At 49.9% G+C, this 26,670-nt stretch overlaps 1 protein-coding gene across 22 annotated transcripts in view; it reads right to left on the reverse strand.

Annotated features, from left to right (window-relative positions):
• KALRN (kalirin RhoGEF kinase) overlaps window positions 1-26,670 on the reverse strand; it is a 646,808-nt gene that overhangs the window by 33,136 nt on the left and 587,002 nt on the right. For 7 of the 22 annotated variants that reach the window (XM_059687615.1, XM_059687614.1, XM_059687613.1 and 4 more), the window contains 11 exons: window positions 26,419-26,522; window positions 25,856-25,925; window positions 25,221-25,307; window positions 24,303-24,395; window positions 23,578-23,628; window positions 22,662-22,739; window positions 18,930-19,115; window positions 18,409-18,580; window positions 14,273-14,511; window positions 11,828-12,084; window positions 7,931-8,054 (listed from right to left, as the gene is read on the reverse strand). In XM_059687615.1, the coding sequence (XP_059543598.1) occupies window positions 7,931-8,054; window positions 11,828-12,084; window positions 14,273-14,511; window positions 18,409-18,580; window positions 18,930-19,115; window positions 22,662-22,739; window positions 23,578-23,628; window positions 24,303-24,395; window positions 25,221-25,307; window positions 25,856-25,925; window positions 26,419-26,522 (1,461 nt within the window). Of the gene's footprint in view, window positions 1-6,421; window positions 6,855-7,930; window positions 8,055-11,009; window positions 12,085-14,272; window positions 14,512-18,408; window positions 18,581-18,929; window positions 19,116-22,661; window positions 22,740-23,577; window positions 23,629-24,302; window positions 24,396-25,220; window positions 25,308-25,855; window positions 25,926-26,418; window positions 26,523-26,670 lie in introns of those variants that run through there. The other 15 variants (XM_059687622.1, XM_059687627.1, XM_059687631.1 and 12 more) reach the window with 9 other exon arrangements.

Below are 26,670 nucleotides of genomic sequence, written 5' to 3' on the forward strand. Positions count from 1 at the left end.
TTTACTGGTTGTCTGCGTTGCTCTCGCGGTGCTCTCAGCAGCCTGGGTGCCTGTCGGGAAGGGCTGGGCTGGGTGGGGCTGAGGACCGTCCCTGGCGGTGGTATAACTTCCTTTTCATAAATCACATTGCCAGTGTGGAGGCCAAGATCTTAACTTTGGATACAGCCTTTATGGACGAGTGTTTTGAGTTCTCATCCCTATCCCCCCCAACTTTTTTTTACTGAGTGAAACAACCTCCCAGAGTCTAAGGACCCACAACAGGTTAAACCTGGCTCTGAGGACAAGGGGGAGTGCAAGGTTGACTTGGGGACTCAGCCGCCAGATAGGATGCCCACGCCGGATGCCCTCTCCCTGGCCCTCCACAGTACTCCCTGCAATACTGTAATGCTCTGCGTTATTAAATTCTGATGTAGTGAATTGCCTAGGACAGTGGTCGGCAAACTCATTAGTCAACAGAGCCAAATATCAACAGTAGAACGACTGAAATTTCTTTTGAGAGCCAAATTTTTTAAACTTAAACTATATAGGTAGGTACATTGTTATTAACTAAATTAGGGTACTCCTAAGGCTTAGGAAGAGCCACACTCAAGGGGCCAAAGAGCCGCGTGTGGCTCGCGAGCCGCAGTTTGCCGACCACTGGCCTAGGACATCTCATCAGGGAGCCTGCAGGTGAGCCCTCACAGCACGGGTGAGCAGGGCTGTGGGAGGAAGACTGTGGCCTTTTCTCCTCTAACAGCTGGTCCTGAGAGCAACTTCTCCCGGGTCAATGGCGCTTCATAATCCCATTAGCATGCACCCTAAATGACATGGGCTGGGCCTCCACTCAGGGGGCGGGAGCCACAGGACACGCATGACTAAGGGTGTACGTTACGATGGCTGCGTTGGCCTGGGAAAGCAACGGAACTTCCTTTCCTGGCCTCTATGAATGGACTCCTGAGTCATTGGGAAAGGGTGGGGTGAAGACAAATAATTGCCCCAATTGTCAAAAGACTTAAAAAGTTGTTGAGGAAGAAATTCTCCTCCAACCAGCAGATGTACAGCAAGGGAGGGCCTGGACCTGACCCTCCTAAGAAAGTACCTGAGCCTCAGTGACAGGCTTCCACTGCATCCCGCGCCAAGTCTGGCCTCTCAAAGCACCACCCTCAAACCTGCTCTTCCCATTGGCTGAATAAGCATGGCCTCTGGAGGGTAAGAGCACCCCATCTTCACTGGGCGGTTGGAAGGAGCAGAAGGCATGACAGACGTGAGTCCACGGAGGACCTCTGGGAGAGACGCCTGCAAGCTAAACGCCTCAGTGGCAGAATGTAAGTCCGTCTGCACGCAGGGCCGGAAGCAAGAAGTGCAGGTCTCCAGGCCAAACCCGTCAGATGTATTACAAAGAAAATATTTTGTGAAAACAAACCGAGAGGAATGTGATGCTTCACTTTCTTTTCTCCAAAGAGCTCTTTTCACACAAAAAATTCTTTTTATAAAATGCAGAAACAGGCGCAGGTGGAAACTCACTGGCGATGCCAGGAGGTCAGTCACCGGACGAGGGGGCAAGTGTGTCCTTCCAGCTGGCTGGCCAGGAGGCCGAATCTGGGACAGAGAAGCCGCTGAGGTGGGGGCGACAGGCCAGCTCTTGGAAGACCGGAAGCTGGAGCTGGGCAAAGTGGGGCTGGGGAGGGAAGAAGGGTCCCCTCCAGCTACTCCGGTTCTCCCCCGAGCAGGGAGCGGACAATCCAGCCAGGTCTCAGGAGGCCGTTCCTGCCACGGCCCCTGCAAAGCACGTTTCTGGAGCAAGACAGCGAAGCTTCTGCTTCTTCTTCTTTTGGGGTCTCCTCGTTGTCAGAATCAGAAGCTCAGGAGAGTGAAGGGTCTCTGAGTCCTGGCAGCTCACCTGAGGTCTGCAGGGCGCTCAAAGTTCCCCATCATGTACAGCAGCCCCTGTGCCCGGGAGCCGTGCTGCCGCCTACAGAGAACCCCGGGCCCAGAAAGGCCAATGGCCTGAGCCCGCACAGCGGCCAGTGCCCGGTCTGGAGTCCGTTCTTCCATGTGAGGCTGCCTCTGTGTGATTGTTATTTACTTCGGCCTTGCAAAGCTGGGATGGGCGGAAATGACACTCCTCTTTGTTGAGTTGGAACATTGAATAACAAATTTGTACCGAAAACTGGCACTGGCAGGCAGGTCTCGTCATCTGGCAGGATTTGTGTTTTAGGTTAAAACCACCCGGAGATGGGGCGCTGAGGAAGAGCAGGTGGCGAGGGTGGGGGACACAGGGACACCCAGGTACTGCCTTCAGGGCACCTTCTCACTTCCCAACAGAAAGTGACAACGCCCTCTGCCTCAGTTTCCTCTCTACAGGAAGCCCCCGTCTTCCCAGGGGCTGGAGGGAGGAGGGGCTTGGGGAGTTATGGTTTAGTGGGTACAGTTTCAGTTTGGGATGATGACCAAGCCTGGAGATGAATAGAGTGACAGTTGTACGACTTGTGAAGGTATTGGATGCCACTTAAAAATGGTGAAGATGGTCAATTTTATGTCATGTATGTTTTACTGCAATTTAAACAATACATGACAGGGACGGGGCTAACTAGTTTCCCACGTTTTTGTCGACTCTGAAAGTCTATGATCCTTACCCTAATTAGAAATTTTCTCCCCAATTAGCTTCACCTTTCTAAGTGTCTTCTCTCCCTCATCTGTCAGAACCTCTCCCACAAGATCCCAACCCCGTTCTTCCTACAGATGGTGCCCCTGATGGAATGCCTCCGGGCTGGAGCTATGCCCACGGGTAAGGTCTGCATTTGGTCACACCAAGTGCGAGATACAGTCTTTCGGGAATCCTGACCCCCTCTTCCTCTGATGGGTTGGCCTTCTCTGCTAGAAGTGCTATTGGGCATTAAAACAATGAAGGTGCATATAGTTAATTGTGCTTGACCTAAAGGCTGGGCGAAGAATCCCCGTCCCCGAGGACGAAGGCTGGGAGGCTGGGTCAGGCCTCCCCGTCGAGCACGTGATGTGGCCAAACAGCAGTGCCGGGCGGCGGGAGGGCAGGTGCGGGAACCCAGCCTCCCCACAGTCCTGACAGCTCCTCGGAGTGGCATGGGTGTGGGAACCTGCCTCACCGGGGTCCTCAGAGAATCCAGTAACGCTCAGACTTCTCAGAGGTGGGTGCTGGCTGGAGGGCCGGGCCGAGCCCCAAGCCCTGAGCCTGCTCGGGCCCAGGTACCGGGCAGACACGGGTGGGGCAGGAGGGAGAAGCTGCCGGGTGGGCACCATCACGTCTACCTTCCTGGCGACGAAAGGCAGTCTGTGGTCTACGCTGTCCTGGGAAATGGAATGAATACCGACGTGTCCCCAGGAGAGCCGAGTGTCTGTGTTTCGCCCGCTTGGACTCTTCCTCCACGTAGAAACCTTTATCTCAGCTACCACAGCCCCTCCACTCCTATTCCCAAAGTGTGGCCAGTGCAAGGCCAGGAAGGCAAAGAAGTAAGCCGACCCAGGGACAGCTCCCAGGCATTTTCGGAGCCATTCTGCCTGAGGTGTGGTCAGGGCCATCAGGTGAAAAAGGGGTGCTGGGCCATGAGGGACCGCGCAGACCTGGAGGCCGCCTTGTGGCAGCGAGTGGCATAGCGGGCGGTGCTGGGAGTGCGTTGTAATTGAGAACATGCACAAGTCCCTGCAGGGGGAGGGAGGGAAGCAGGGGAGCAGAACCGCTTCCTTTAAATAACGGGGTGTCCTCCGAAAGCTTTGTAAGTCAGATTCCAAGGGTCCGAGGTGACTTATTGTCCTCTTAGCTGCGAAGGACGTGCCTATATATCTCCCTGAAACAGTGCAGTGGGACATATGCCAGCTCTGAGGGTAGCAAGCAGCTTGTTTAAGCAAGGACCCTGGGAAACGGCTCCTTACAGGAACCCTTCAATCCACCAGGTGAGAAGAAAGGATGCTTGGTAGTGACACGCTGTGGAGGCCAGGTAAGAGCCTATGCACGGCTAGGAGTGGCGTCGACGTGCTGGCACAGGTCACGGGTAGGCAGCCAGCCGGGCAGGACGCAGCAGCGACCTAGCATGGCACGCACACAGGGCCAGGGGGTCAGCCAGGGCTCCAGACACAGGCTCCAGGCCAGAGGAGTGAAGTAAAGCTCGGTCGAGCACAGGGACACATTTCCGAGGAGACAACTCCCACTACAATCATCGGGGTCAGAAGACAGGAGTGAGGCTGGGGACCAGGCTGGGCCTGGAAAGATGCTCAAAGCTCTCACTTGACCAGCGAGTGGGCTTCTGGAGGTGGCCTCCCACCTGTTTCTCAAGCCAGGTCTTCCAAGCACAGCTCTCTTCCGGCGCACCTTTCGCCATTCTCGTCTGCAATGGACAGTGCACCGAGGTCCTACTTACCCACCCCTGGAGGACCCTCAGCTCACACGGAACAGTTGGCCTTCCTGTCTCTGACTTGTTATTTGTGCCTGAGAAGCCTAAGCTAGCGGTGATGCCGCCTTCCCTCAGCACCTGCTCCTGTGCTCAGGGCTAGCTTCCCGGTGGCAGCTCAGCTCAGAGGAGCTCGCTGACGCTTACAAGGAGCATATGGCACATATGAGGGCCGCACGCACACCAGCCACAAGAAATGCTGGGTCAACCAGAATATTTGCAGCTTCTAGCCACACACCCCTTGAGAGTTCCAGTTCAATGAAATGTGAAAACGTCTTGGACATGCATCAAGACCGTGTTTGGCTTTCCTCGGTTCAGCATCGACAGCCTCGTGCCTTTGCTTACGTGTCTCCAGCACCTCTGGGGACCCACCTCATTCAGCCGTGCAAAGGCTGCAAGCGCTGGAGGAACAGGAGCCTCAGAAATGCCTGCAGCTCACAATGCGGGGCTAAGATGTGTGTGCGAGCGCACGTGCACGCGCGTTACTAAATGCAGAATGGCACTGGGTGTGCGCTCCTCTCCCGGCCCGCATTCCATGCCCACTTCTTCCTCTTAAGGTCAGAGTAGCAAAGCCACTCTTCTTCCCCAGGCCCTCCGAGCTGAGAAAGGTCCCAAATTGCCTTCTGGGACACAGGTATCTGGCTTTCCCCTCCCTCCGCTTACAGATGACATCTCCAATACATGCCAGCAACACTTAGGCTGGAGGTACAGGGCCACCAGGCATCTACAAGCCGACAGGTGTGGGCCCCACGGGAGCAGGGAAAGCAGAGCCAGACCTCCCCCCTACCCCCAGCATCCTCAGTCTCTAAGACGCATTTAAACTGCGAATGCAATGCTCACTTCCTCCCACCGCGGAGCACTGCACAGGCCCACACCGGCCAGATGTAGCTCTGTGGCAGCAGCCACATCCACAGGGGACTGTTTGGTCCTGGCGGGACTCCCACTTTCAACCGCTTGTCTCTGGCCGATTCAAATCCATCGGCTTCTTCCACAGCTGCCTTGCCACATCTCGGGCAGCGTGGTTGTTCTTGGGTTGTGTGGTGGTTGTCATAATGTGGTGGTGGATTTCTTTGGGATTAGGTCAAATTAGAATAAAAACAAAAAATCCATCTAGTTAAGTGAAAAGCTTAGGGCTATAAAAAATTATTATTTTTTTAAATTCTCTGCTTTGTCCTTAGAGGAAATCTCTAAACTTTTATCCAATATTGGAGATGGGGGCACCGATTTGGAGAAAAGCATTTCAGTGATTTCTGAAAGTGGTAGGGAATGCCAACTCCAAGTTTGTGCGAATCCTCTAGGGCAGCAGTTCTCAACCTGTGGGTCGCGACCCCTTTGGCGGTTGAACGACCCTTTCACAGGGGTCGCCTAAGACCATCCTGCATGTCAGATATTTACATTACGATTCACAACAGTAGCAACACTACAGTTATGAAGTAGCAACGAAAATAATTTGATGGTTGGGTCACAACATGAGGAGCTGTATTTAAAGGGCCAGAAGGCTGAGAACCACTGCCCCAGGGTTTGCACATTCACAAGGGTTTCATTCATTGTGGGCCAGGTGAGCGTCCCGTTCCTATAACCCCAGATCGTTTCCAGCCGAGAAGGAGCTGGAAGGTGATTCGAAGCTCTTGTTGGTGGAGGTGGTGGTTCCATCCCACATCCCTGTTACCCCGGGTGTGGGAAGGTCCCAGGGCAGCATTTCAGTCTCCCTGGCTCTAGAGAGGGGGCCTTCTCAGGGCTCTGTTCCTTCCTTTGGGGTGGGCACAGCCACTGCCTGGGAGCTCTGGGCACCGGGCAGAGGCAGGCGCTGGCGTTGCTGCAATTGCTCATTTGCTGTCAGCCAGCTGTGCACAGTGATGGGGTGCCAGGTCTCCGCAAAACCATGGTTAGAACATGATTTTGCTGGAGTCTTGAGGGAGGAATAGGTCCCGTTGGAAGAGCCAGATAAAGAGAACCAAGGGGAGAGAAAAAGAGGAAAAGGGGAGGAGGGAGAAACAGAAGTGGGGAAAGCTAAAACTAATGGGTTCTCGTCTCTCAGCTAGAGAACCAACCACTGTTTATAATGCCATTTTCCATGAACAAAAAATTGTTTTCTAAGTTTCCAATAATGAAGCTGGGTGTTTTCCACACAAAGCCAAACCCACCAAAAAAGAAAACAAGCAAGCATTTAAGAGAAACACAAGTGTGTGTTCTTAAAAAGATATCTAGGTAGAATTTTCTATCAAAATCCAGCTGCATTACGTTTGTTGGTTTAAGCTGGGATGGAACACCCCGAGAAGCCCTGACATAACAATTTTCCTTTGCCTGGCGGGTCACTTTAGCAAGGCCACGGTCACAGAGCACATTACAAAAGACAATCAGCGTAGGAAATAGGACAACAATAGCTGCTTCTACCTCCATGCTAGTATTAGGGTCAAGATCGTCACACTCTGACTCCTCGGAGCTGTTCGTCTCCTTGGTGGGCAGCATGAGGAAGGGGGGAGAGAGAGAACACAGTTAGAACACAGGCAGCTTTTGTTAGAGAGCGAGGAGAACGTCAGAGAAGCGCGGGCAATGGGCAACCGGGCGGAGGAAAACCCGGGTGGGGTGTGGTCGCCAAGGCGGCAGCATGCTCTTGTCGGGAGCCGAGGCTGGGAGCGTGTGCAGCCGCTCATCCCACAGGAACTAGCAATGGAAGCAACCGCATGGAGCATGAGAGCTGTCGGATTGAGACTGTGGTCTTCGGTGAGGCTGGCCTTCCCAGATGAGGGTGAAGGAGGGAATACAATTTCTTTTCCCCAAGAAGGACGTTAGAATGGGTTTTGGCCGTTCTTATTTGCTCAGGAAGGTGGGGGAAAGTGCCAGGTAGATAATCACACATTATAGCACAATTAAACGTCAGCAGTCTAAAGTTCCATTTGCCAGCGGGCCAAGTGTAAAGAAAACAGATCACACTGTTTTGAGACAGGAGGCAACCAGGTCTGCCGACGCCTAGACTCGGCGAGAGTAGCAGGTGGATTATTACCGAGCAGACTGGGGCGACACCAATGTGCTACCCTTCCCTGCCACGCACAGGCTGGAACGTGATGTCTGAATTCTGGGGAAAAGAAATGAAACCTGGCCAAGGACACAGTAGCCCTTAGATTCCAAACCTCAGACTTGACAGGGTTGAGGGTTTGGAGAGCACCCCTCATCTCCTCACCCCACATGTACCGTCTAACCTACGATGCCAAATGGGCAACTCTGAGGACTTGGTTATGAATCAAGCACCTTGCGGTTCTAAGGGAATAATGCTGCAGATAATTTTGCTATAAAACATCTGCACAGTATATAGTTATGAAAGAAAAAAAAGGATACTTACTTATTTGAATCGAAGTTGCCAGGAGAAATAAAAAATAAAAAATAAATTGATCTTGCATGCAAAAACCTGTTAAACTACCTCCCCTCTGGCTCCCACGCTGGGAAGAAAGATCCCCGTCCCCCCGGTCGCCTCGTGCGGATGCTGCAGGGGGGTGGAGGGGGTGGGATGCAGCTCCGGGATCCTTACTCACTTTAACAGAGACTTTGTGGCCCAGAATATCCTTGGGTTTACGAGGCCCTGTGGCTTCATTTTTACCCGAGTTCTCCACTTCCGCCCGCTTTCTCATGCGTAGAGTATGCCATGAACATGACTTCCTGTTGTACCAAAAAATGCACCAGTCAAAATGGCAGGTCAGGGCAGAGACAGGCAGCAGGTGGGCTGGCCACCTGTGGGTGCGTCGGCAGGTGAAGGGCTCCAGTCATGCCCCGGCATCAGAGGCCCCAAACCTGCAGGCCAGCTCCGTGATGGGCAGCTGACCTCACCTCCAACGGGAAGCGAGCGAGGATGAACTGACCCTCCTAAGATGTGCAAGGTGGACCGCAGCGTTTGAGAAAAAAATGAGCACTGAGTTAGGAAACTCAACCAGGGGCAACTTTTATAAAATACTGAGGAGGTCTTATAGGCCTGAGGCAGTCCCTTCTTGAGGGGTTTGGTGGATAAGGGAAGAATGGGTGGTGGTGGTAGGGGAGGGGGTTGGAAAGATAAAAGGAGTTTATTCTCTAGTGTTTAAGTTACTGGCACTTCCCTGGGATCAGATATAGAGACTCAAAAGGACGATTTTGAGGTTTCCATCTTGTTATTGGTGTTTGGACTGTGGCCTCTCCCAGACACTGTGGTGCAGGTAGGATCTTCGGGGGCAGTTGACGCATTTATCGGGATATCTTAGGATAAAGCAGTGGTTCTCTACCTTCCTAATGCTGCGACCCTTTAATACAGTTCCTCATGTTGTGGTGACCCCCAATTTCATTGTTAAAAATTGAACATAATTAAGCATAGTGATTAATCACAAAAATAATATGTAATTATATATGTGTTTTCCGATGGTTTTAGGCGACCCCTGTGAAAGGGTCGTTCGACCCCCAAAGGGGTCGCAATCCACAGGTTGAGAACCGCTGGGATAAAGGGTTTGTGGCCTATGTTCTCCACATCACTGGGTGTTTGTACATGAGAGGCTCAGTCAACCACTAAGAGGTCCAAGGGTTTTCCTGTTGGGAGAAGAACCAACATGTGCTCTCAGGGAGGTGAGGCCGGCCATGCCCTTTCCCACTGTCCTAACTTATTTTTTCCCATGAGGTGGGTGAGAGCTACATCTTCACAGACCTGCCAAGAGAAGCTCAAAGCAGAGCTCTTGATATGTTAGGACTCAAAGACAAAGACCCTAGAAGCCATGTCCCACATGGCATGAATGACCTTGGTCAGCCATAATAATTCCAGGTGTGGCCGCAGATTCTGGATGAAGCTCTAATAGTGTCTGAAATAAGTGAGGTTGGCTTCCCTTCAGTGTCTCCTTGTCCAACGTAGGCCTATGCAGGCCAGAGCTCAATGAAAAGAGCTTCATTAAGGGAGAGAGAAGACAGAGAGACATATAAGGTTTAGGAGGATACTCCAAAATGTATCACATCCCCTCCACAAAATTCCACATATGTTAGGAATTTTAGGAAGTTCTGAGAAAGGTGTCCCCAAAATATTTATCACTAACACACGTGGTCAAAACTCCAACTTTCTGAGTAGGCAAGAAGAGCAATCATAGTCACATTCTCGAATCTTTTGGGAAAGTGGGCTCCTTTAAAGTCCAGAGTCTCTTGGCCAGACTTTCTCTTGTCGCTCCTAAAGAGGCAGGCTGTGAGGGACCCCTGCATGCCAGCTCCTCGCCCACCTGCTGTACCGGAGTGAGACCCAGTCATGGAAGCTCATCTTAGGTGATATCACTCTGTTAGCTTTAGAGTTTCATCTCATATCTTTGCTCCAAATCCATGTTTCTAACCCTCTCTGAGAACATGAGTCAGGCAGGTCCTTGCTGAAGACTCCTAGGCAGACAGCACAGTGTGTGTGTGTGTGTGTGTGTGTGTGTGTGTGTGTGTGTGTGTGTGTTCAGTCATTACAACCCTCTGGGTCATTGGGCATGCTCGGTGAGACACGAGGAACGTTACAAACAGTGCTCAGAGGGGGACTCAGAGCAATACAAGTGGTGGGACAGGCTCAGCTTCATGTTCTTCTTCCCAGGAGAACGCATCCTCATGGTCTGGGGAGCTCCCATCTCTTGGCCACAAGCCCAGGGACTGATGTGGAAACAGGGTTTTGGTGACACTGGTCCGTAGGCATCACACGAACTCTGACCTCTGTGGTCACAGTAGGCCCCGGGGAGGGTACGGTGCGTGTCCTTCACTGGTAAGTGACACCCACTCTCAGTCAGCTGCTCGGCTCCACCTTCACCACCCCTTGTGTAAGAGCAGCTGACAAGGAACCAAAGTGACCGATTTGTATCGATTCTGTTCTCTCTCACCCAGCCTGACCCCTCCTACCGTCCCTCCCACAGAAGATGTGAAAAGTGACCAATAGACTGGAAGGTGAGGAGGAAGACCTGCCCAGAGCCTGCATGATTAGATCACAAGTCATTACGTGTCCATCCTGTAAGGCCACTGATTCATAACAACGTCAGTGCTTTGAGGGCCTTTGTTCCCAAGGCTTCTTAAAGGGGACCACAGCCAAGTGACTTTAGAATAAAATGCATTGGGCCTCTCTGTGCCTTAGGGGACACTACTGATTTCCAGGTGGGCCTATGGTTGCCTAGAAAGGCCAGGGCCAATTCAGCAGCCTCCACCCCCCAGCTGGAGAAAGGGCCACAGAAGCACAGCTCCGTCGGTGACCCTGCTCAGACATCTTACAGGAGCCCCTTCCATCCCCGAAGCCATGACCACACAGCACGGAAAGCAGCGGGGAGGCAAGCCAAGCACTACCTTCTACTCTAGTCATTAATTTACGCCAGCACCTCGAGGCCGCCCAGGTGGACAGTATCCAATCTGCCTCCTTCCTCATCTCAGAGGTTAGAGAAAACCAACAGGGGCTATTTAGAAGGGAAGACGGGGTGGGGTTGGAGCCTTAGCAACTGATTGTCAGTGCATTCAACCAACTTCTAAAGCACAGAAAAGAAAGGAAAAGGAAAGGGGGTTGGGGGGGGGGGTGGGGAGAAGAAGAATCATTTTCACATTTAAAAGTCCCAGAATAGTGAAATGGGGAAAAAGGGTCAACTAGTCTTGAACCTCATTAAAACATGCTCATGGTGAAAATTTATTTTACATATTTAAAATAGTACATTTAAAATTATTAGTTACATTACAGGTACAATGATGAACATTGTGACTCTCCATTATATTGCACAGCCTGACTTCATCCATATGGGTTTCTTTAAATAGTGCAAAATACTTTATACAGGAATGTGTTCGGAAGGGTCTTTGCAACCAAAATAAGGAAAAGAAATATCTTACAAATGACCATGAACATATATTAAACGCACAGGGGAGGGGAAATTAAAAAAAAAAAAAGTACAATCTGTACAGAGGAATTGCCATAGACAACCAAAAAGTTCCCTCTCTCCTGGGAGAAGCAGCGGGCCTCTGACCTGCACAGGTCTGGCATTTGTGCTAAGGTAATTTTTTGGTGTCAATCAAAAAAAAAAATATATATATATCAGCAACTTAATCCAATATAAATAGAAGTCCAGTCCAGTGAATCCTGCGGTGGGCCAGGTGGAGCCACGGAAGGCATGCTGTCACCTAGGGTCTCAGTAGGGCTCTTTTCTTAGCGAGAGGGAGAGGGGGGGAAAAAACGAACAAAAATTATAAACAAAATGGAAAGGAGAACCACCGCCACTACCATCCATCCACAAAAACAAAAGATTCAGGACAATCCAGCCTGGACGCCGGGCTGCGGGGCTCCGAGCCCTCAAGCATCGCTTCCGTTGGTGGCGCTGTCGCGAGTAAGCAGCAGTAATTCCCTACCGTGTGTTTGCATTTTTGTGTTCTTGGTTTGTTTTGGAATTTTTTACATCCACATACTCCTCTCCCGGGGAAGCCACCGAGGCACTTACTTGATGCTCCCGTCACTATTTTCTGCCGCTGCCGTGGCTTTGGTGAGGGGCGCCAGGATACTGCCCGGGACCCAGCCCTCGGCCGCGGGCGAGTGGTCGCTGGCAGGCTGGTACACCAGGCACATGTTCTGCTGGTTGACGGCGAGGACCTGGACCACCTCACCTTGGCTCACACAGATTTCATTCTCCTTCAGTGCATAGTAATCTTTGATAACGGCCATGGACGAGGTCCCATTGCAGCCTCCCAGGTCACCCTGCTGGGAGACAGGGCGAGAGGGACCCAGATACAAGAAGGCTGGGGCACACGGCCTGCTCTGCATCCGTGTGGGTAAAAGCCCACCCTCCCACTAGCAGGGGAAGATGATCTTGAGTAATGACATTATATTCATAAATATACTCTTGTTTCATACAACATATAGGGTGTCCCCCCAAAAATGTATACATACCCTTTGAATAATGATAAAGGCAGTGCTTATTAAAATACATTTCATTTTCAAAGTTGAGCAATCAGGTGTTAAAGTGTGTATGTATTTTTGGGGGGACACCTTGTATAATCAAGGGTGAACAGGTAGAGATACTGCTGGCCTAGGTAAAGATGTAAACACACCTTCCACCTGCAAGCCCCTCCCTAGCATGCAACCTTCCTGACTACGTCCTCTGATTAATGGAAGGAAAAGCATGGTACTGGCACAGGGGTCCATGAGCACCTGGGCAAAGTGAGGTCAGGGCAAAGGTCAAGCTAGAGGTCATAACCCCAAGTGGAAAGAACACAGACCCTTTGATACACTTTTTTCTTCCTTTTGAAAAAACATTGGTCTTACTCTGTTCCTACATTCTGACCCTCTTTGAGACAGGAGTAACAACGAGCCATCTGCCCAATTCAAAGGCAAGGTCATGACCTATCCTGCCCAAACTCCTGTGGGGACAGAACTTCTCCAGTTTCCCCTATTCTCATTTATGCAGTAGCCCTGCCTCTGTGGCCTTTTCACATGGCTCTCCACCAGGGAAGCTGCTTCTAGACAGACCTGTAAGTCCCAGGGAGGCCTGGCTGCCTCACAGAGCATGGTGAGAGCCAGAAATTCTTCAAAAAGCTTGACAAAATGCCAATGTGACTTCAACTTATGCACAAGAGCAGGGGGTTTTAAGATGGAACATCATTTCTAGGTGATGTGATAAAATAGATCGGTACAGTTACTCTAATACAGAACTGAAGTCAGACACTGTTAATTAAAAAAAAAATCAGTGTCATCTAACTAGAGGCCCAGTGCACGAAATTTGGGCACTGGGGGGGGGGGGTTGTCCCTGAGCCCAGCCTGCACCCTCTCCAATCTGGGATATCCCTCTCATAATCTGGGACTGTTGGTTCCCAACCGCTCGCCTTCCCACCTGATTGCCCCTAACCACTTCTGCCTGCCAGCCTGATCACCCCCTAACCACTCCCCTGCCAGCCTGATAGATGCCTAACTGCTGCCCTGCTGGCCCGATCGCCCCCAACTGCCCTCCCTGCCAGTCCGGTTGCCCCTAATTGCCCCCACTGCTGGCCTGGTCACCCCCAACTGACCTCCCCTGATGGCCTGGTTGCCCCCAACTGACCTCCCCTGATGGCCTGGTTGCCCCCAACTGCCCTTCCCTGCCAGTCATCTTGTGCAAGGGTGTGACAGTCAATTTGCATATTACCTCTTTATTATATAGGATAATTTAGGTAAAAAGAATAAAATCAGAACATGTACACCAAAATGTTCCTATTCACCGACCCACTGAGTTTTAGAGGAAACTGAGGCCTAATCTGATTCACTAACTGGCTGAGGTTCTAAAGCAAGTGAGTTGCAGAATTGGAATGGAAACCAGATTCCCTAATTCCTCATCTTTCCCATTTGTTCCTACTACCTGGTGGGATGAAAGCAACTGTGTAGACTGAGTCTACACTTATGTCTGTGGCTGTCCTCATGGTGATGTCTGCATGATGGATTATCAATGATAAGTGTTTAATCCAAGACTGGCTTCCCCATTCACACACACGAGTGACTTCTTGCCACATTAACCAGTGGGTGGTGAAGAACTGTGAGTCACTTCAGCAGCTTATCATTAGAAAAGGCAATGTCTTTAAAATGTCAAACACCAGAGTGGTGCCTTTTAGATGACCTACACCACAGCTCTCTATTTGGTGTAAATCACCTGTTTTCATAACTGCGACTATGGTAGCACCTTACACTTTTATGGAATTTCTGCTGATGACTATTGCTCTTGAACACAGTTTCTGAGCCAGAGGGAACTGATCTAACACACTCAACTTGCAGAGAAGAAAGAAGAATAATTGAGACTAGTCCGTATCTAGTGGGCTGTTCCTGCTCAAATGATCAGCACAAAAAGATGCTACTTCCTACAGTGAGCCCTGAGGCCATGCCCTCAGGGTGGCAAGGATGGGACCCATGGGCTGTCACTTACCTTGCTGGCCTCAAACTTGTCTCCAGGCTGGTGGTAGTCAAACCCTGGACTGCCATTGGAGGTAGATATCTTCAGGGGTGGCAGAGGCGGGTTATAGCTGGAGCCCTTTGGGGGCTTCTCAGAGCCCACAGGGATGGAGGAGTAGGGCCGTGGGCTGGCCTGGGGAGTTCTGGCAGGCGGGGCCCTCATCACGGCTGAGCTCCTCTCCTTCCGCTGGTACTCAATGGGCGACTGCAGTGCTGCAGAGAAGAGCAACGGTTACTCTGAGCTCTGGGGATCCCGCAGGGTTTAGGAGCTTCTTAGGTATGGGCTCCATGCCAGGCACAATGGGGATACAGGAGGAAGACACTGCCCTTGTTGTTAAGGAACTTATCTACTGTGAGAACTAAGAAACCTACCTGAATAATGAAAATACAAAGCCCAAGTAGTTGCTGTAGGTGAGGTGCAAAGTGTTGTGCGAAAGGAGGGAGTGTGTGGTGTGGGTGCCTGTGTACAGGTGGTGGCAATAAAGAACTTCAGAGGAGGTCCGGCTGTCAGGCTGTGCCGTGCAGGCTCTGCAGGAAGGAAGCAAGTGTGGCGTGTGCTTGGGGAACAGGATGGAACCATTACGTTGAGCACCGGGCCATGGGTCTCCATGGAAGAGGAGGTGAATCAGGTGCGGGAGGCAGAGGTGCCATGTGTGAATGACCTAGAAAGCCAAGGCTCACGAGTCTGGATTTGATTCTGAAGATCATGAAAAGTGATTGGATTCATGAATGTGAACGTTTTAAATTCAGACTCTCTCATCACAGCCAGGCTTGGAGGACATTAACCTTGAAGCAGTTGGGAGGACACATTGGAGAGGCTGAGACAGAAACAAGCAAGAGGCCCAACTCAAGCAGGCATGTGGAAGGGATTCGTGTGGCAATTGTTCTGGAGGCAGACTAGACTCCGACCCCGCCTAGGGGGTAAAGAAGGCAAGAATCGAGGGTCACACTGGTTTGGAGACTGGGAGAAGGGTTGCCAAGGAGACAGAGGAAAAGCTGATTTGAAAGAAATGACATGGGCTTTGTTTCACTGAGTTTAAGATAACAAAGTTCCAAGGTCTGAGTCCTAAAGAGGTATAGCCAGTCACAGGCCACCGAGGTCAAACTCTGTAATGACGACATCAAGGACTGGCCCGATAATGCTGGTTTTATCAGTCTTCACTGTAACAAATGCTTCCATGGGTTACCAGCTGGGGCCCAGAGAACTTCCCATTATTAGAGTATTTATATAGTGATCGGTATGAACTTCAACAGGACCCAACATTGGCCACATTGCCTTCTGATTTGCAGTCTCAGGAGGGAAAGACGGGCTCTGAGATGCCTGCACCGGACTCTGTAAGCAGGCCTGGCCCTTGGCCATCGTCACATCCTTGTCTCCCAAGTGTGTCCAAGTACAGAGCAGGCTCTGCCCGAGCCTGGCCTTTCTCCCTGGAGAGAGCTCTGTGGGCTTAGATACTAGGTGTCTATAATCTGGCCCAGCAATAGTTCCATAATTCACTAACATTAGGAGACAAGTCTCTTGGAACCAGGGCAAAGTCTGAATCACTGACTGCTCAAAGGAATGCAGTTCTATGCTTTATGTAGAGAGACTTAAGTCAAGTTGTGAAGCAGGCCCTGTCAGACTGCCCTCCCAAAGCAATACCTGCTACATGGAGTTGGGGTGCTCAAATGTTTGAATCGAGTCTATATCTACACTAATAAAAGAGAAACATGCAAATTGGTGTCACTCTGCTATACCCACCAGCCAATCAGGATGAGTATGCAAATTAATCCAACAAAGATGGCGGTTAATTTGCTCATGTAGGTGCGGAGCGAAGACTGGAGATGACTGAATACTGAAGGCGACTGAAGACTGAAGTCTGAAGAGGCTTGGCTTTTCTGCTGCAGCTGGAGCAGAGAAGCCAAGCCTCGCTGCTGCAGCCGGACCAAAGACCTGGGTCCCTGGTGCTGGAGGAAAACTGGTGCCGGCAGCCAGGGGAAGGAAGGCCTATTGCGCGAATCTTCATGCAACGGGTCTCTAGTTCTTAAATAAGCCACCTCCAGAGCCTGTGTTCTGCCACCAGCCTCAATGTGCATAACTTAGGCCTTTGGATGGGGAAAGCTGTGCATCTACGGACAGGGTTTGTTTCTGGCTGGTGGATACAGTGCTTATACCTGATCCTGTTTCTTTCTTTGCTTTGTTGGTGAGGGAGCTCACATATAAATGTGTGTTCTACACTAGCAGCTCTACTGCAGTTTTGTGGTTAAGAACCTAATTTTAGGTTATACAGTTCTGGGTTCAAGTCCTTGTGTTTGTGACTTTGGACAAGTTTCTTAACCTCTCTGAGCCTCTTTTCTTCACCTTAAAAATATATGATGACAGTACTTACCTTTCCATGTTGATGTGAGGATTAAATGTGATAATACATGTGAAATGCTTAGCATGGTGCCTGGCACAGAGAAAGGACGGCAGCCACTATTTCAATTATTTCTGGTTTCAATTTTATTCTCCTCCCTTATTTTTTTTCTGTCCTGAATTAATGAACGTAAAAACCTCATTCCAGCTTAGAGTCTATCAGAAATTCCTGATAGAGTGAAATTTAATAAATGTATTCTATATATGCACATATTTTTTTGTATAAAGTTATTTTATCAGCATAAGTGTTAATTCACAGTTGTATATTCAGACACTGTAAATTATATACAACTTTCATTACTATTCCTCAGGGCTAGGCTGGTGTTTAATTTTAGACTTTTTAGAATGAAAATAAACCTAGAGATCACTTAATTATTTCCCCCAAGGTATTCTATAGTTGGGGGGCCAGGGGACATGACCCAGAAAGACTTTCTGTAAGTGTGAAACTGCTTCTAAGTCCCATGCTCTATCTCAAGAAGTCACGGCATCCTTTGATATAATTTTTTTATTTGTTTTAAAATAAACACAATGTGTTAAACCTCTTATCGTGGAGTAAAACTGATACTGCAGGGAGGTGTGCCATGTTTTCCTATTTCCAGGGTGGCTGGCACGCCATGGCACATGCCAGTGTGGGCGAAGCACACTGTTTCTCCTTTTCACAAAATGAGCTGAGGTCCAAGGAAAGGTCCTCAACTAGTGTGTCACCTTTAATCTTTCCCCACAGCACTCAGGCCCATTCTAGACATCGACAAATGCTCCATTTGCATCATTTGACAGGTTCCAGATTGTGGTGCTGGCAAGGAGGTGACACAGTGGAGGGAGGTGTGTGTGTGTGTGTGTGTGTGTGTACGCGTAAGCACATACAGCCCTATGTGCTTGCTGAGTCTCCAGACTTGCTTTGTTACTGGTATATTTTGTCTTCATCTTCAAGCTCCATTTCTGCTCAGAGAGACATCTAAGCTCGTAACTGCACAGATTACCACTAGTTTAACCCTGTACACTTCCTTTCCCATGCCAAGCTCAACGTGAAGAAGGTCCCCGCAGGGAAAATAAATAAAACAATGTAAATAAGATAGCGGCTCCACTTCATTCCAGACCACACAGCCCATTAGGGGCACTCCTGCAAGGTCCACAGAGAGCTACATTCTCTGCATCATCAATCTGTTCTAGGAAGTTCAAGGTAATACTGAAATTTTGAGTGTGATCACCTCTTATTGGAAGAGAGGACTTGTCCAAGCTTTCACACTGTTGGGAGCAGAAGGAGCATTTGAACTGATCTGCCAAATTCCTAGTCTCTCGATAACTCTGGAGAACCTGTGAGCGTACCAGCCATCGCCATCAAAGGGGAAGACACATGTCACTGATGTTGGCCCCTCAGGGAAAGAGGTGGTGCCTGCCTCTGACTTTTGCCCCAATTATGACCAGCTGGTAATGGTGGTCACGAGGCACATGCCCTGTGTATTGGCTATAAGGGAGTGGAGTGTTCCTGCCCTTGGAGAGATGGGGCTTCTTTATAATGCTCCATCTGTTTCCCTTGTGCATTCAGGCTCTGATGCTAATGAGAAAAATTCTAAACAAAGTGTTTCTGAAAACTAAGTTGACTTCCATATAAAATGTGACCTGGCTCAGAGCTCACCATAAGCCCAGACCCAAGGAAGCTCAGGGGTGTGGGGTGCCATGAAACTGCCCCGCTAGAAGCCAGGCCCAGGACCCACCATTTAAGAAGTCTCGCTGCGTTTCTAAGACTTGGCTGATGTCCTGCACCCAGGCCTGCTGGATGTCAGCATTGGCGGCTTGCAGAATGACCCTCTCCGAAGTCTCCCTGTTCATGAGCGCAAACTTGCAGGGGTCATGGTCCACGTCCTCCTCTAGGACCAAGTGATTCATCTGGAAGACACCAAGGTGATCTGTTCATATGTAAGCGGTTTAATAAAAATCAACAACGTCTCACAGTTCCGCGAAGTTTCTATTTCAGGAGGTGTTTCCAAAATTTGGCCCTGGATCCAACAGCTAAGTACTTTGGTCTCTGTCTTGGAGACCTGCAGGATCCTGCTGCAGACGGGCACTCCCCTGTCACTTTTCCCCACAGATGCTCAACCTTCATGCCCGAAAGGTCAGGAGGCTGAAAGATCTTCAATGTTCAGGATCCTGACTCATTCCATGCCTCTGTCTTAGGGAAGCAGCTCCCCCAAATTTGGCTCTTCTTCGTGCCTTCTCACCCCCACGGGATCCTCACCTTGATGCTCCTTTTGAACATGTAGCCCGGGGTGACAGACCCCTTCCTGAGCAGTTCGCTGAAAATGACAATTTGCTCAAAGAGGAACACACGCCTCTCCTTGGTGCGGGACTGCATGCCCGCATCCAGCTCAATCACGTAGAACGTGTCCTGCTGCAGCAGCTTCCCCTGAGCGGTCAGTGTGCCCTGATGGAGAGAAGGGCTGGGGTGAAGCCAATGAAAAACGGGGAGACCACCACAGCCCTCTGGGTCCACAGATTCTCCCCTCAATGGACATGGACAGCAGATGTGATACCCAAACCCTCTGGGCTTAATAAGAGACTGAATTAGGACTGGCCCACTCATCTGGGGCAGCCACAAGGGCTGTGAAGAGAAACGGAAAGGGAAAGGAGGCTACAGAGCTACTAAGAAGCAGCCTAAGGGTAATGCCAGAAGGAAGGTAAGATTATTCACTAAAGAGATGTTCAGAAATGACACTGGCCCTTCTTATGTTTTATTAGAAGGAAAAGAGAAAGGAAGTGACACTTGGAGCTCAAAGCGACCTTTCTGTGCCTGAAGCTCTGAGAAGTGTGACTGCCTGGCTTCCTTGCAGCATGGGCCAAGGACCTGGAGTCCTCTAGTGGCCAGGAGCCTAGAGCCAACCCTGGCCAGGAGAAGTGATGTAGGCACAACCACACCTAATCTGATGCATTGGGCCCCCCTTTTCTTCTATTATTTCAAAATGGAGGAAATTCTCAAGTCTTAGGCTCCTCCAGGCTGACAGGTAGAGTTTGAGTCCCCTAGATTTATGCCCAAATTTTATAAGCTGGTAGGTATTTTTTTTGGATCCATAATCCTTTTTTTAAAATTGATTTTGAGAGGGAGGAAGGGAGAGGGAGAGAGAGAAACATCATTGTGAGAGCAAGATATCGATTGGCTGCCTCCTGCATGCCCCCCACTGGGGATTGAACCTGCAACCTGTATATGTGCCCCTGACTGGGAATTGAACTGTCAACCTTTCAGTGCACAAGACAGTGTCCAACCAACTGAACCACACAGGCCAGGGCCTGTGATCCTTCTTTTTTTGTTGTTAATCCTTACCTGAGGACATTTTTTCCATTAATTTCTTGAGATAGTGGAAGGAGGGAGGAAGAGAGAAAGGGAGAGAGGGAAATAGAGAGTAAGAGAAACATCAATTTGTTGTTCCATTTGTTGGTCTCTGAAGAGATCATTGACAAGAGGATCAGCATCTGATTCGCTGCCTGATTCACGTCAGACTTCACAGGAACTGTGCCTAGAGCCAACCAACATTAATTGGTTGATTCTTGTATGTGCCCTGATTGGGATCGAACCTGCAACCTTGGTGTATCAGGATGATGCTCTACTCAACTGAGCTACATGGCCAGGGCTTTCATCTTCCTTTCATATTCCTGAGAAACACCTTCCCTCTGCTTGGATCATGGCTCCTCATTGTCAAGGTCATCAGCCAAACAGGCTTATCTCTACCCTGGCCCAAAGTTAATATTAAGCTGGTGACTAGCAAGCCAGGAAAGCTCTAAAAGCTCTATTAATACTACATAAAAGCCTGACCCATAAGTTATAGCCCTGCTGATGCTCAAAGGAAAGTTAGAGGATTTAAAAGGGAGGGAATCTAAGTGAAGGGGCTACCTCCTCCCTGGCCCAAAGCCATGGACTTCAGAAGGAATGGAAATATGTTCATGATCCTTTCCAATTAGCTGAAGGAATGCAAAGCAGATTCTCTGGGGCTTGAGGAAAAATGCAGATAGTGGTACTTGATTTAAAAGAGAGAATAATTGCCTTGGCCAGTGTGGCTCAGTTGGTTGAACATCGACCTATGCACCAAACGGTGGCCGGTTCAATTCCCGGTCAGGGCACAGTTTCTGTGAAGTCTGACGTGAATCAGGCAGCGAATCAGATGCTGATCCTCTTGTCAGTGGTCTCTTCAGAGACCAAGAGAAAGTCAAGCCAGACTCTTGCTCAGAAAACATGGGCCATCAAGGTTTAAGAGCAAAAGGAGTTATTTGCCTTGTTCAGAATAGTCTCAGCCCTGGCATAACTCCAAGGGAAAAGGTATAAACTTCACCTAGGATGACTAAAGAAGCACTGTGTAAGAAGTCAGATATGCTGCTGCTGTGGATCCCTCTTACTTTCCTCCTAGGTCTACTGGGGACAACTGGGAACCTATCAAAAAGAACAGCAAAGACGACCCTCCACATACTTCCTGGACACAACAAAGCAATGGAGATCAGACCGGGACACCAGGATGGGCTGGAAGGGCAAGGAGGACACAAGAATTTGTCTCAAGAACACCATGGATCCAACTCAAGAACCCAAAGCTGAATATAGCATCTCTGAAATTTACTTATGGGCCAGTCCGCCTTATATCTAGTCTAGTCTACCTCTTTTAATTTAGCCAGAAGAAAAAAGGCTATTACTTTATTAATTATGTCAACTTTCAGAAATCTTCCCTTTTCTCCAAAAAAGGAATAATGAAATCTTAGATGACAGGATTACCGGGAAACAGGACCGGAAGATTCACCTCTCTCTCTACAGCGCTCAACAACTACGTACCAGTCGATAACTGTGTCCGTTCCAATGTTACCATATTGATACTCAACAGATTATGTTTCGTTAATATATAATGTTTGGGTATAAGCTAACAACAGCCACTTATTAAGTTAAATTAGAAAAATCAATTTGCTCTTTAAAGGTTCACTGTTATGGTTGAATTGTATCCCTCACAAGTCACATGTTGAAGCCATAACCCCCAGACTTCAGAATGGGACCCTATTGGGAGGTAGGGTCCTTAAAAAGTTAATGTGTGGCCATTATGGTGATTCCTATTCGAGGATGATGGGTGTCCTTATAAAAAGAGGAAACTAGGACACAGAGGGCAGACGACGTGAAGATACAGGGAGAATGCCATGTGCACATGAAGGCGGCCATCTACAAGCCAAGGAGCGAGGCCTGGACAGACCCCTTCCTCACAGTCCTAGAAGGAACCACCTTCCTTGACCTTGAATTTGGGCTTCTAGCTTCTAGAAATGAGTTGAACAGGATTCTCGAGTTCTAGAAAAACACTCATGTGTTAATTAATACTTGCCTCTCCTCATCCTGCTCAACGGCTGTTTGCAAGGATAGTCTGTTGTTGAAGCCACCACTCTGTGGTACTTTGTCATGGCAGTCCGATTAGGCTAGTCCACTGTCTGTAACCAAAATCCTAGCTGTCTTGTCCTAAAATTTGATTCTCCCCTTTAAAGAACAGAAGTGTGCACTCTGATGTCTTAGAGCTTTGAGTGTTTGTTTAACCGAGCCACTAGGTAGGCCTGTCAATTAGAGCCACCCTCTCAAAAAAGTGCTCCACTTTCCCCTGGTTCTATTCCCATCACAGAGGCTGCTCCCCTCACACAGCTCGCAAGCCTCGAGCAGGAGAAGAGGGAAGAGGCCAGTGCCAGGTCCACAGTGATAAACAACGGGGGGTCTTTCCAACCCTCCTGGAATTCTGACTCCAGCTCGGGTGACTGCTCTGTGACTTTCTATGACTGTGCTGTCACTGGGAATCCTACACAGATGAGGCATCGAGGCCTGTGCACCAGAGAGGCCAGGCGGGCATAGAGGAGTAGGTGGGGCGAAGGAGGCAGAGGAGGCGGGCACAGGACTTCAAAGGAAGCCGCCTCCCCCGGGGCTCCGGCGGCCCAGTGAGAGAGCTCAGGCGCATTCTTGGGGGCTCACCTCAAAGCCCTGCAGGCGTCCCAGATTCATCATGTCATTGCAGCGTTTCGGAACAAGGCACATTAACTCCACTGCTTTCTGTCGGAAAGAAAAACAGCAGCTCAGGAGGGGGAACGGGAAGCTCAGGGCAATTTCCTGCTGGAAGGCAGGGACCTCCTGGTAGTTCCTTGATTCTAGGAAACGACACTGGTCCCGGAGGACTGCGAGATTGTCTGTTCTTGGGGGTGAGGGGTGGGAGGGGGAAGTTGCTGGTCACCAGTGCAGGGGCAACACGTGAATCAGTGACCACGTGTGGGGAGAATGCTGCCCAGTCCACCCTTTTCCTACCTTCCCACTTTTGGTTATTAATTCCCTCTCCTTCTTATATGTTCTTTCTTCTCTCTGTTGTTTTCTAGCTGCCCAAGCAACAGCTTAGCCTGGCTTGTGAAACACTGGAGGTTTTAACCCAAAATAACCTTCCAGAATGGTCTGCCTTAAAACAATCCCCATGGTGACACCGTCTCAAAGGACTTCGCTTAAGGAGTAATCTTTGGAGGCGGGAAGGGAGTGAAAACAAAATACTTTGTATGTTAGACTCAAATAATACCCGGGTTCATGGACAAAGCTGCACATGAAACAGCCAGTCTCTGAAGGGTGTCAGAGGCCTCACATACCATCCCTTCCACCACGTGTCCCTGGGGGCCACAGCAGAACACCAGTGGGGCTGAGCTCTGACCTGGCCCAGGACAGGATTAACTCTGTGTGTTAATTAATACTCGCTGTTCCGCATCCTGCTCAGCAGCTGTTTGCCAGGGGCTCTTACTGTCTTAGAGGAGCCAGCCTGGACCCTCGGTCTCCAGAGCCAGTCTTTCCCCTTTAGAGACAGACACCCAACAGTCGTCCCTACAACAGTCAGCATCACAAGCAGGAAACTCACCTCGATCTCTGAACACTCCAAACCCGCCTTCTCGCTGTATCTCAGGAAGTCCTAGTAGGTCAGGGAGGCGGGAAAGGATATGGGAGGGTGAAATCAGTTAGGAAAATAGAGCTATAAAAACCCAGCATCACAGACACGGTGGCAACACCTAGAGACATTCCTTCCCCATAGAGATGGTGATGCTGTGTAGTAGCTGGGATATGAGGCTATGAGTCATATTGTACATGTATCACAGAGAAGCCCCAGGATACGCAAAAATTCAACACTCTGAGAAAAGGGAGGGAGGAAGGGAAGTTAAGTATCTACCGTGTACCTCCTTCTCTGTAAGATAAATTAAACCATTACAAAAAGTAAAACATGATCAAATTTTAGGTATTGCTCATCTAAGGTTTCTATGGCCTTTCCTTTCACCTATGTTCCACTCTGATTTTATGCTCTTGTTATTTTTTAATTTCTTAAAGGCACCGAGTCAGTGATGGTGACAAAGTAAGACATTGAAGAAAAAGAAAATGAATTAACCAACCTTAAAGGCAGGAACAACAGGCATACAATCTACTTGGGAGCAAAGCAGACACAAGTAACCGCCAGCCAAGATAGAAGCCCACATGTGCCCCCACGAGTCCACGGAATAGTGTGGTGGAGACAGAACCACAGCTAACCTGTTTGCTAGCTCAGAGCCATGAAGACCCTTCCCTGGACCTGACCCAGGCTCCCAGCCCTCTTACCTTGAGAAGTAGCTGATATTTTGTTATTCTCTGAATGGGCTTGATAAGGAAGTCACTAAGCGTCAGCCTTTGATTTATCTCCTGTTTCAACTCCTGGAACACAAGGGAAGTGGTATTAGAAAAAAAAGGAACCACAGACTTGGGGTATTCTAGGTCAGGGTTCAAGGCCAGGAAGACAGGCCGTCATGCTTGCCACTAAAGTTTCAGAATCTTCAAACCACACAAGAGGCAGAACTGCCTACACTACTGCTAATTTGTTACTAATAACAGAACACACACCATTACCCTCTGCCTGTCTATCCCTGTCATAGCCTGTGTCCTGGTCCAGGTCCGGGGGACGAGCAGGAATGGATCTTCTGTTCTCCCTCCTGCTCCAGGGCCCAGGGGAATGAAGGGCTTCTCCTAGGACACAAGCCTGGGGCCCTCAACTCAGATCTGCAAACGCGCTTCCCAAGTGATGGCTGCCTCTCCTCCAGTTAAACACACACTTCCAGGCTGGGGCAGAGCAAACATTTTCGGGTGCTTGACAGAACCTTTGGGGACGGAAGCTGAGACTACGAGGTGCCTGCGAGCACCTCAGCAAGGTGGGGGCCCTCAGCAGGCAGTCTCCAGGGCTGGTGCAGAGCAGTGTGGGCACAGTCCGCCCTGGGGCCCGGGGAGGAGGCCCGAGCTTCGGCTTTGGAAGCAGCCTCTGCACCACAATCACTCTGAGCACCGAGGCCTCTGAAAGCAGTCCGCAGGCTCGGGCCCCCAGCTCCTCCCAAGCAAGGGGGCTCCCGGGGATCGAGCTAAGAAGCTCACGGCTGTGTCGAGGCAGCGGCCCCTGTCTTGGATGGTGGCTGCTGTTTCTGAATGCGGCTGTCTCGGCCTGAATCTCTCCCCCCCACCCCTCCCACCAGCAAAGCCGGCGCAGCTTACTTCGAAGTAGGTGTCGTACTCGGCCACGATGTACTCGGAGCGCGGCTTGTTCTGGCAGTACCACACGTAGATGTGCAGCTTCCGCTCCTGCAAGGGCAGAGGCAGGCGCTCAGACACCTCCCGCCTCACGCGGAACCTGAGTCTAAGGGCGCTGTGCCGGGCTACACGCCGGGGGACAAACACACGGTCCACACTCTGGGGATGCACCAGGGCAATGACATATCAAGGGCAGAGGAGGGAATGGAGTGGCAAGAGCCTATCTCCAAACTGCCGAGACAGTGAAACAACTCAGAGAAAGGTGAAGAGGGATAGCCGCAGAGAGAGGGATTTAAGAATGCATGGAAGTTGCCTGGCCCGTGTGGCTCAGTGGTTGAGCATCGACCCATGAACCAAGGGGTCATGGTTTGATTTCCAGTCGGGGCACATGCCCGGGTTGTGGGCTTGATCCCCAGTGGGAGGGTGTGCAGGAGGCAGCTAATCAATGGTTCTCTTTTATCATTGATGTTTCTATCTCTCTCTCCCTCTCCTTTCCTCTCTGAAATCAATAAAAACATATTTAAAAAATTAAAAAAATAAAAATGCATAGAAGTGAGGCTGGTGTAAGGGGAGGGGAAGAAGGCGCAGGAAACACTCACGTGTTTAATGAAGAGCTGGGCCAATCTGTCTTGCTCCTGGATACATTTTTCCAGTTCGGCCAGGAAAAAACTAAAAGGAGGGAGGGGATAAAAGAAGGAAGCCACAAATATAAAGAACATTATAAACTGTTGAACAAAAATAGATACAGAGGCAAAGAAGCATCGAACAGACTGTGAAACTACAGCGGGAAGGCAGGGGAGGGTGAAGGGCTAAGAGAGCAACCGAAGGACTTGTATGCACGCATATAAACACAACCAATGGATGCAAGACACTGGGGTTGGGGGTGTGAGGGCAAGTGCCGGGGGGTAGGGGAGGCCAGGGGGAGGCCAATGGGGAAAAAGAAAAAAGGAGACATATGTACTACTATTTGTAATACCTTAAACAATAAAATAAATTTTTTAAAAAAGGAAGCCACATTCTTCAGCACTGTGTAACTTCTCAAGGCTGAGGTAAATGACGGAAATCTCTCCCCAAACCCTGGCCCTAAGGTCAGATGTGGGGTGAGGGCGGGAGAGACCTGGATTCTAGGATGCCCGGATCCCCAGGATGATGTAGTACTTACTCCTTATGCCAATCATAAATCTGGTGAATGTTTCCAAACACGATTTTGTCCTTCCCTCGCATGTCCTCAGGGACACCCTTTTCTTCTATCCTCTTCATGAAGCCCTGTGGACAGAGGCAATGAGGAGCTGAGCAGTTTTTACGAGAAAGCTTTCTGGGTGAGCACCACACTACAGGCCTTTCTGCAGGAGTTTGAGGGCAAGTGCCCCCGTGGTTTCTCACTATTCAACCAGGACTTCACCCTTGTGCAGAG

Source organism: Myotis daubentonii, chromosome 3 (assembly GCF_963259705.1).
Source record: "Myotis daubentonii chromosome 3, mMyoDau2.1, whole genome shotgun sequence".
NCBI lineage: Eukaryota > Metazoa > Chordata > Mammalia > Chiroptera > Vespertilionidae > Myotis > Myotis daubentonii.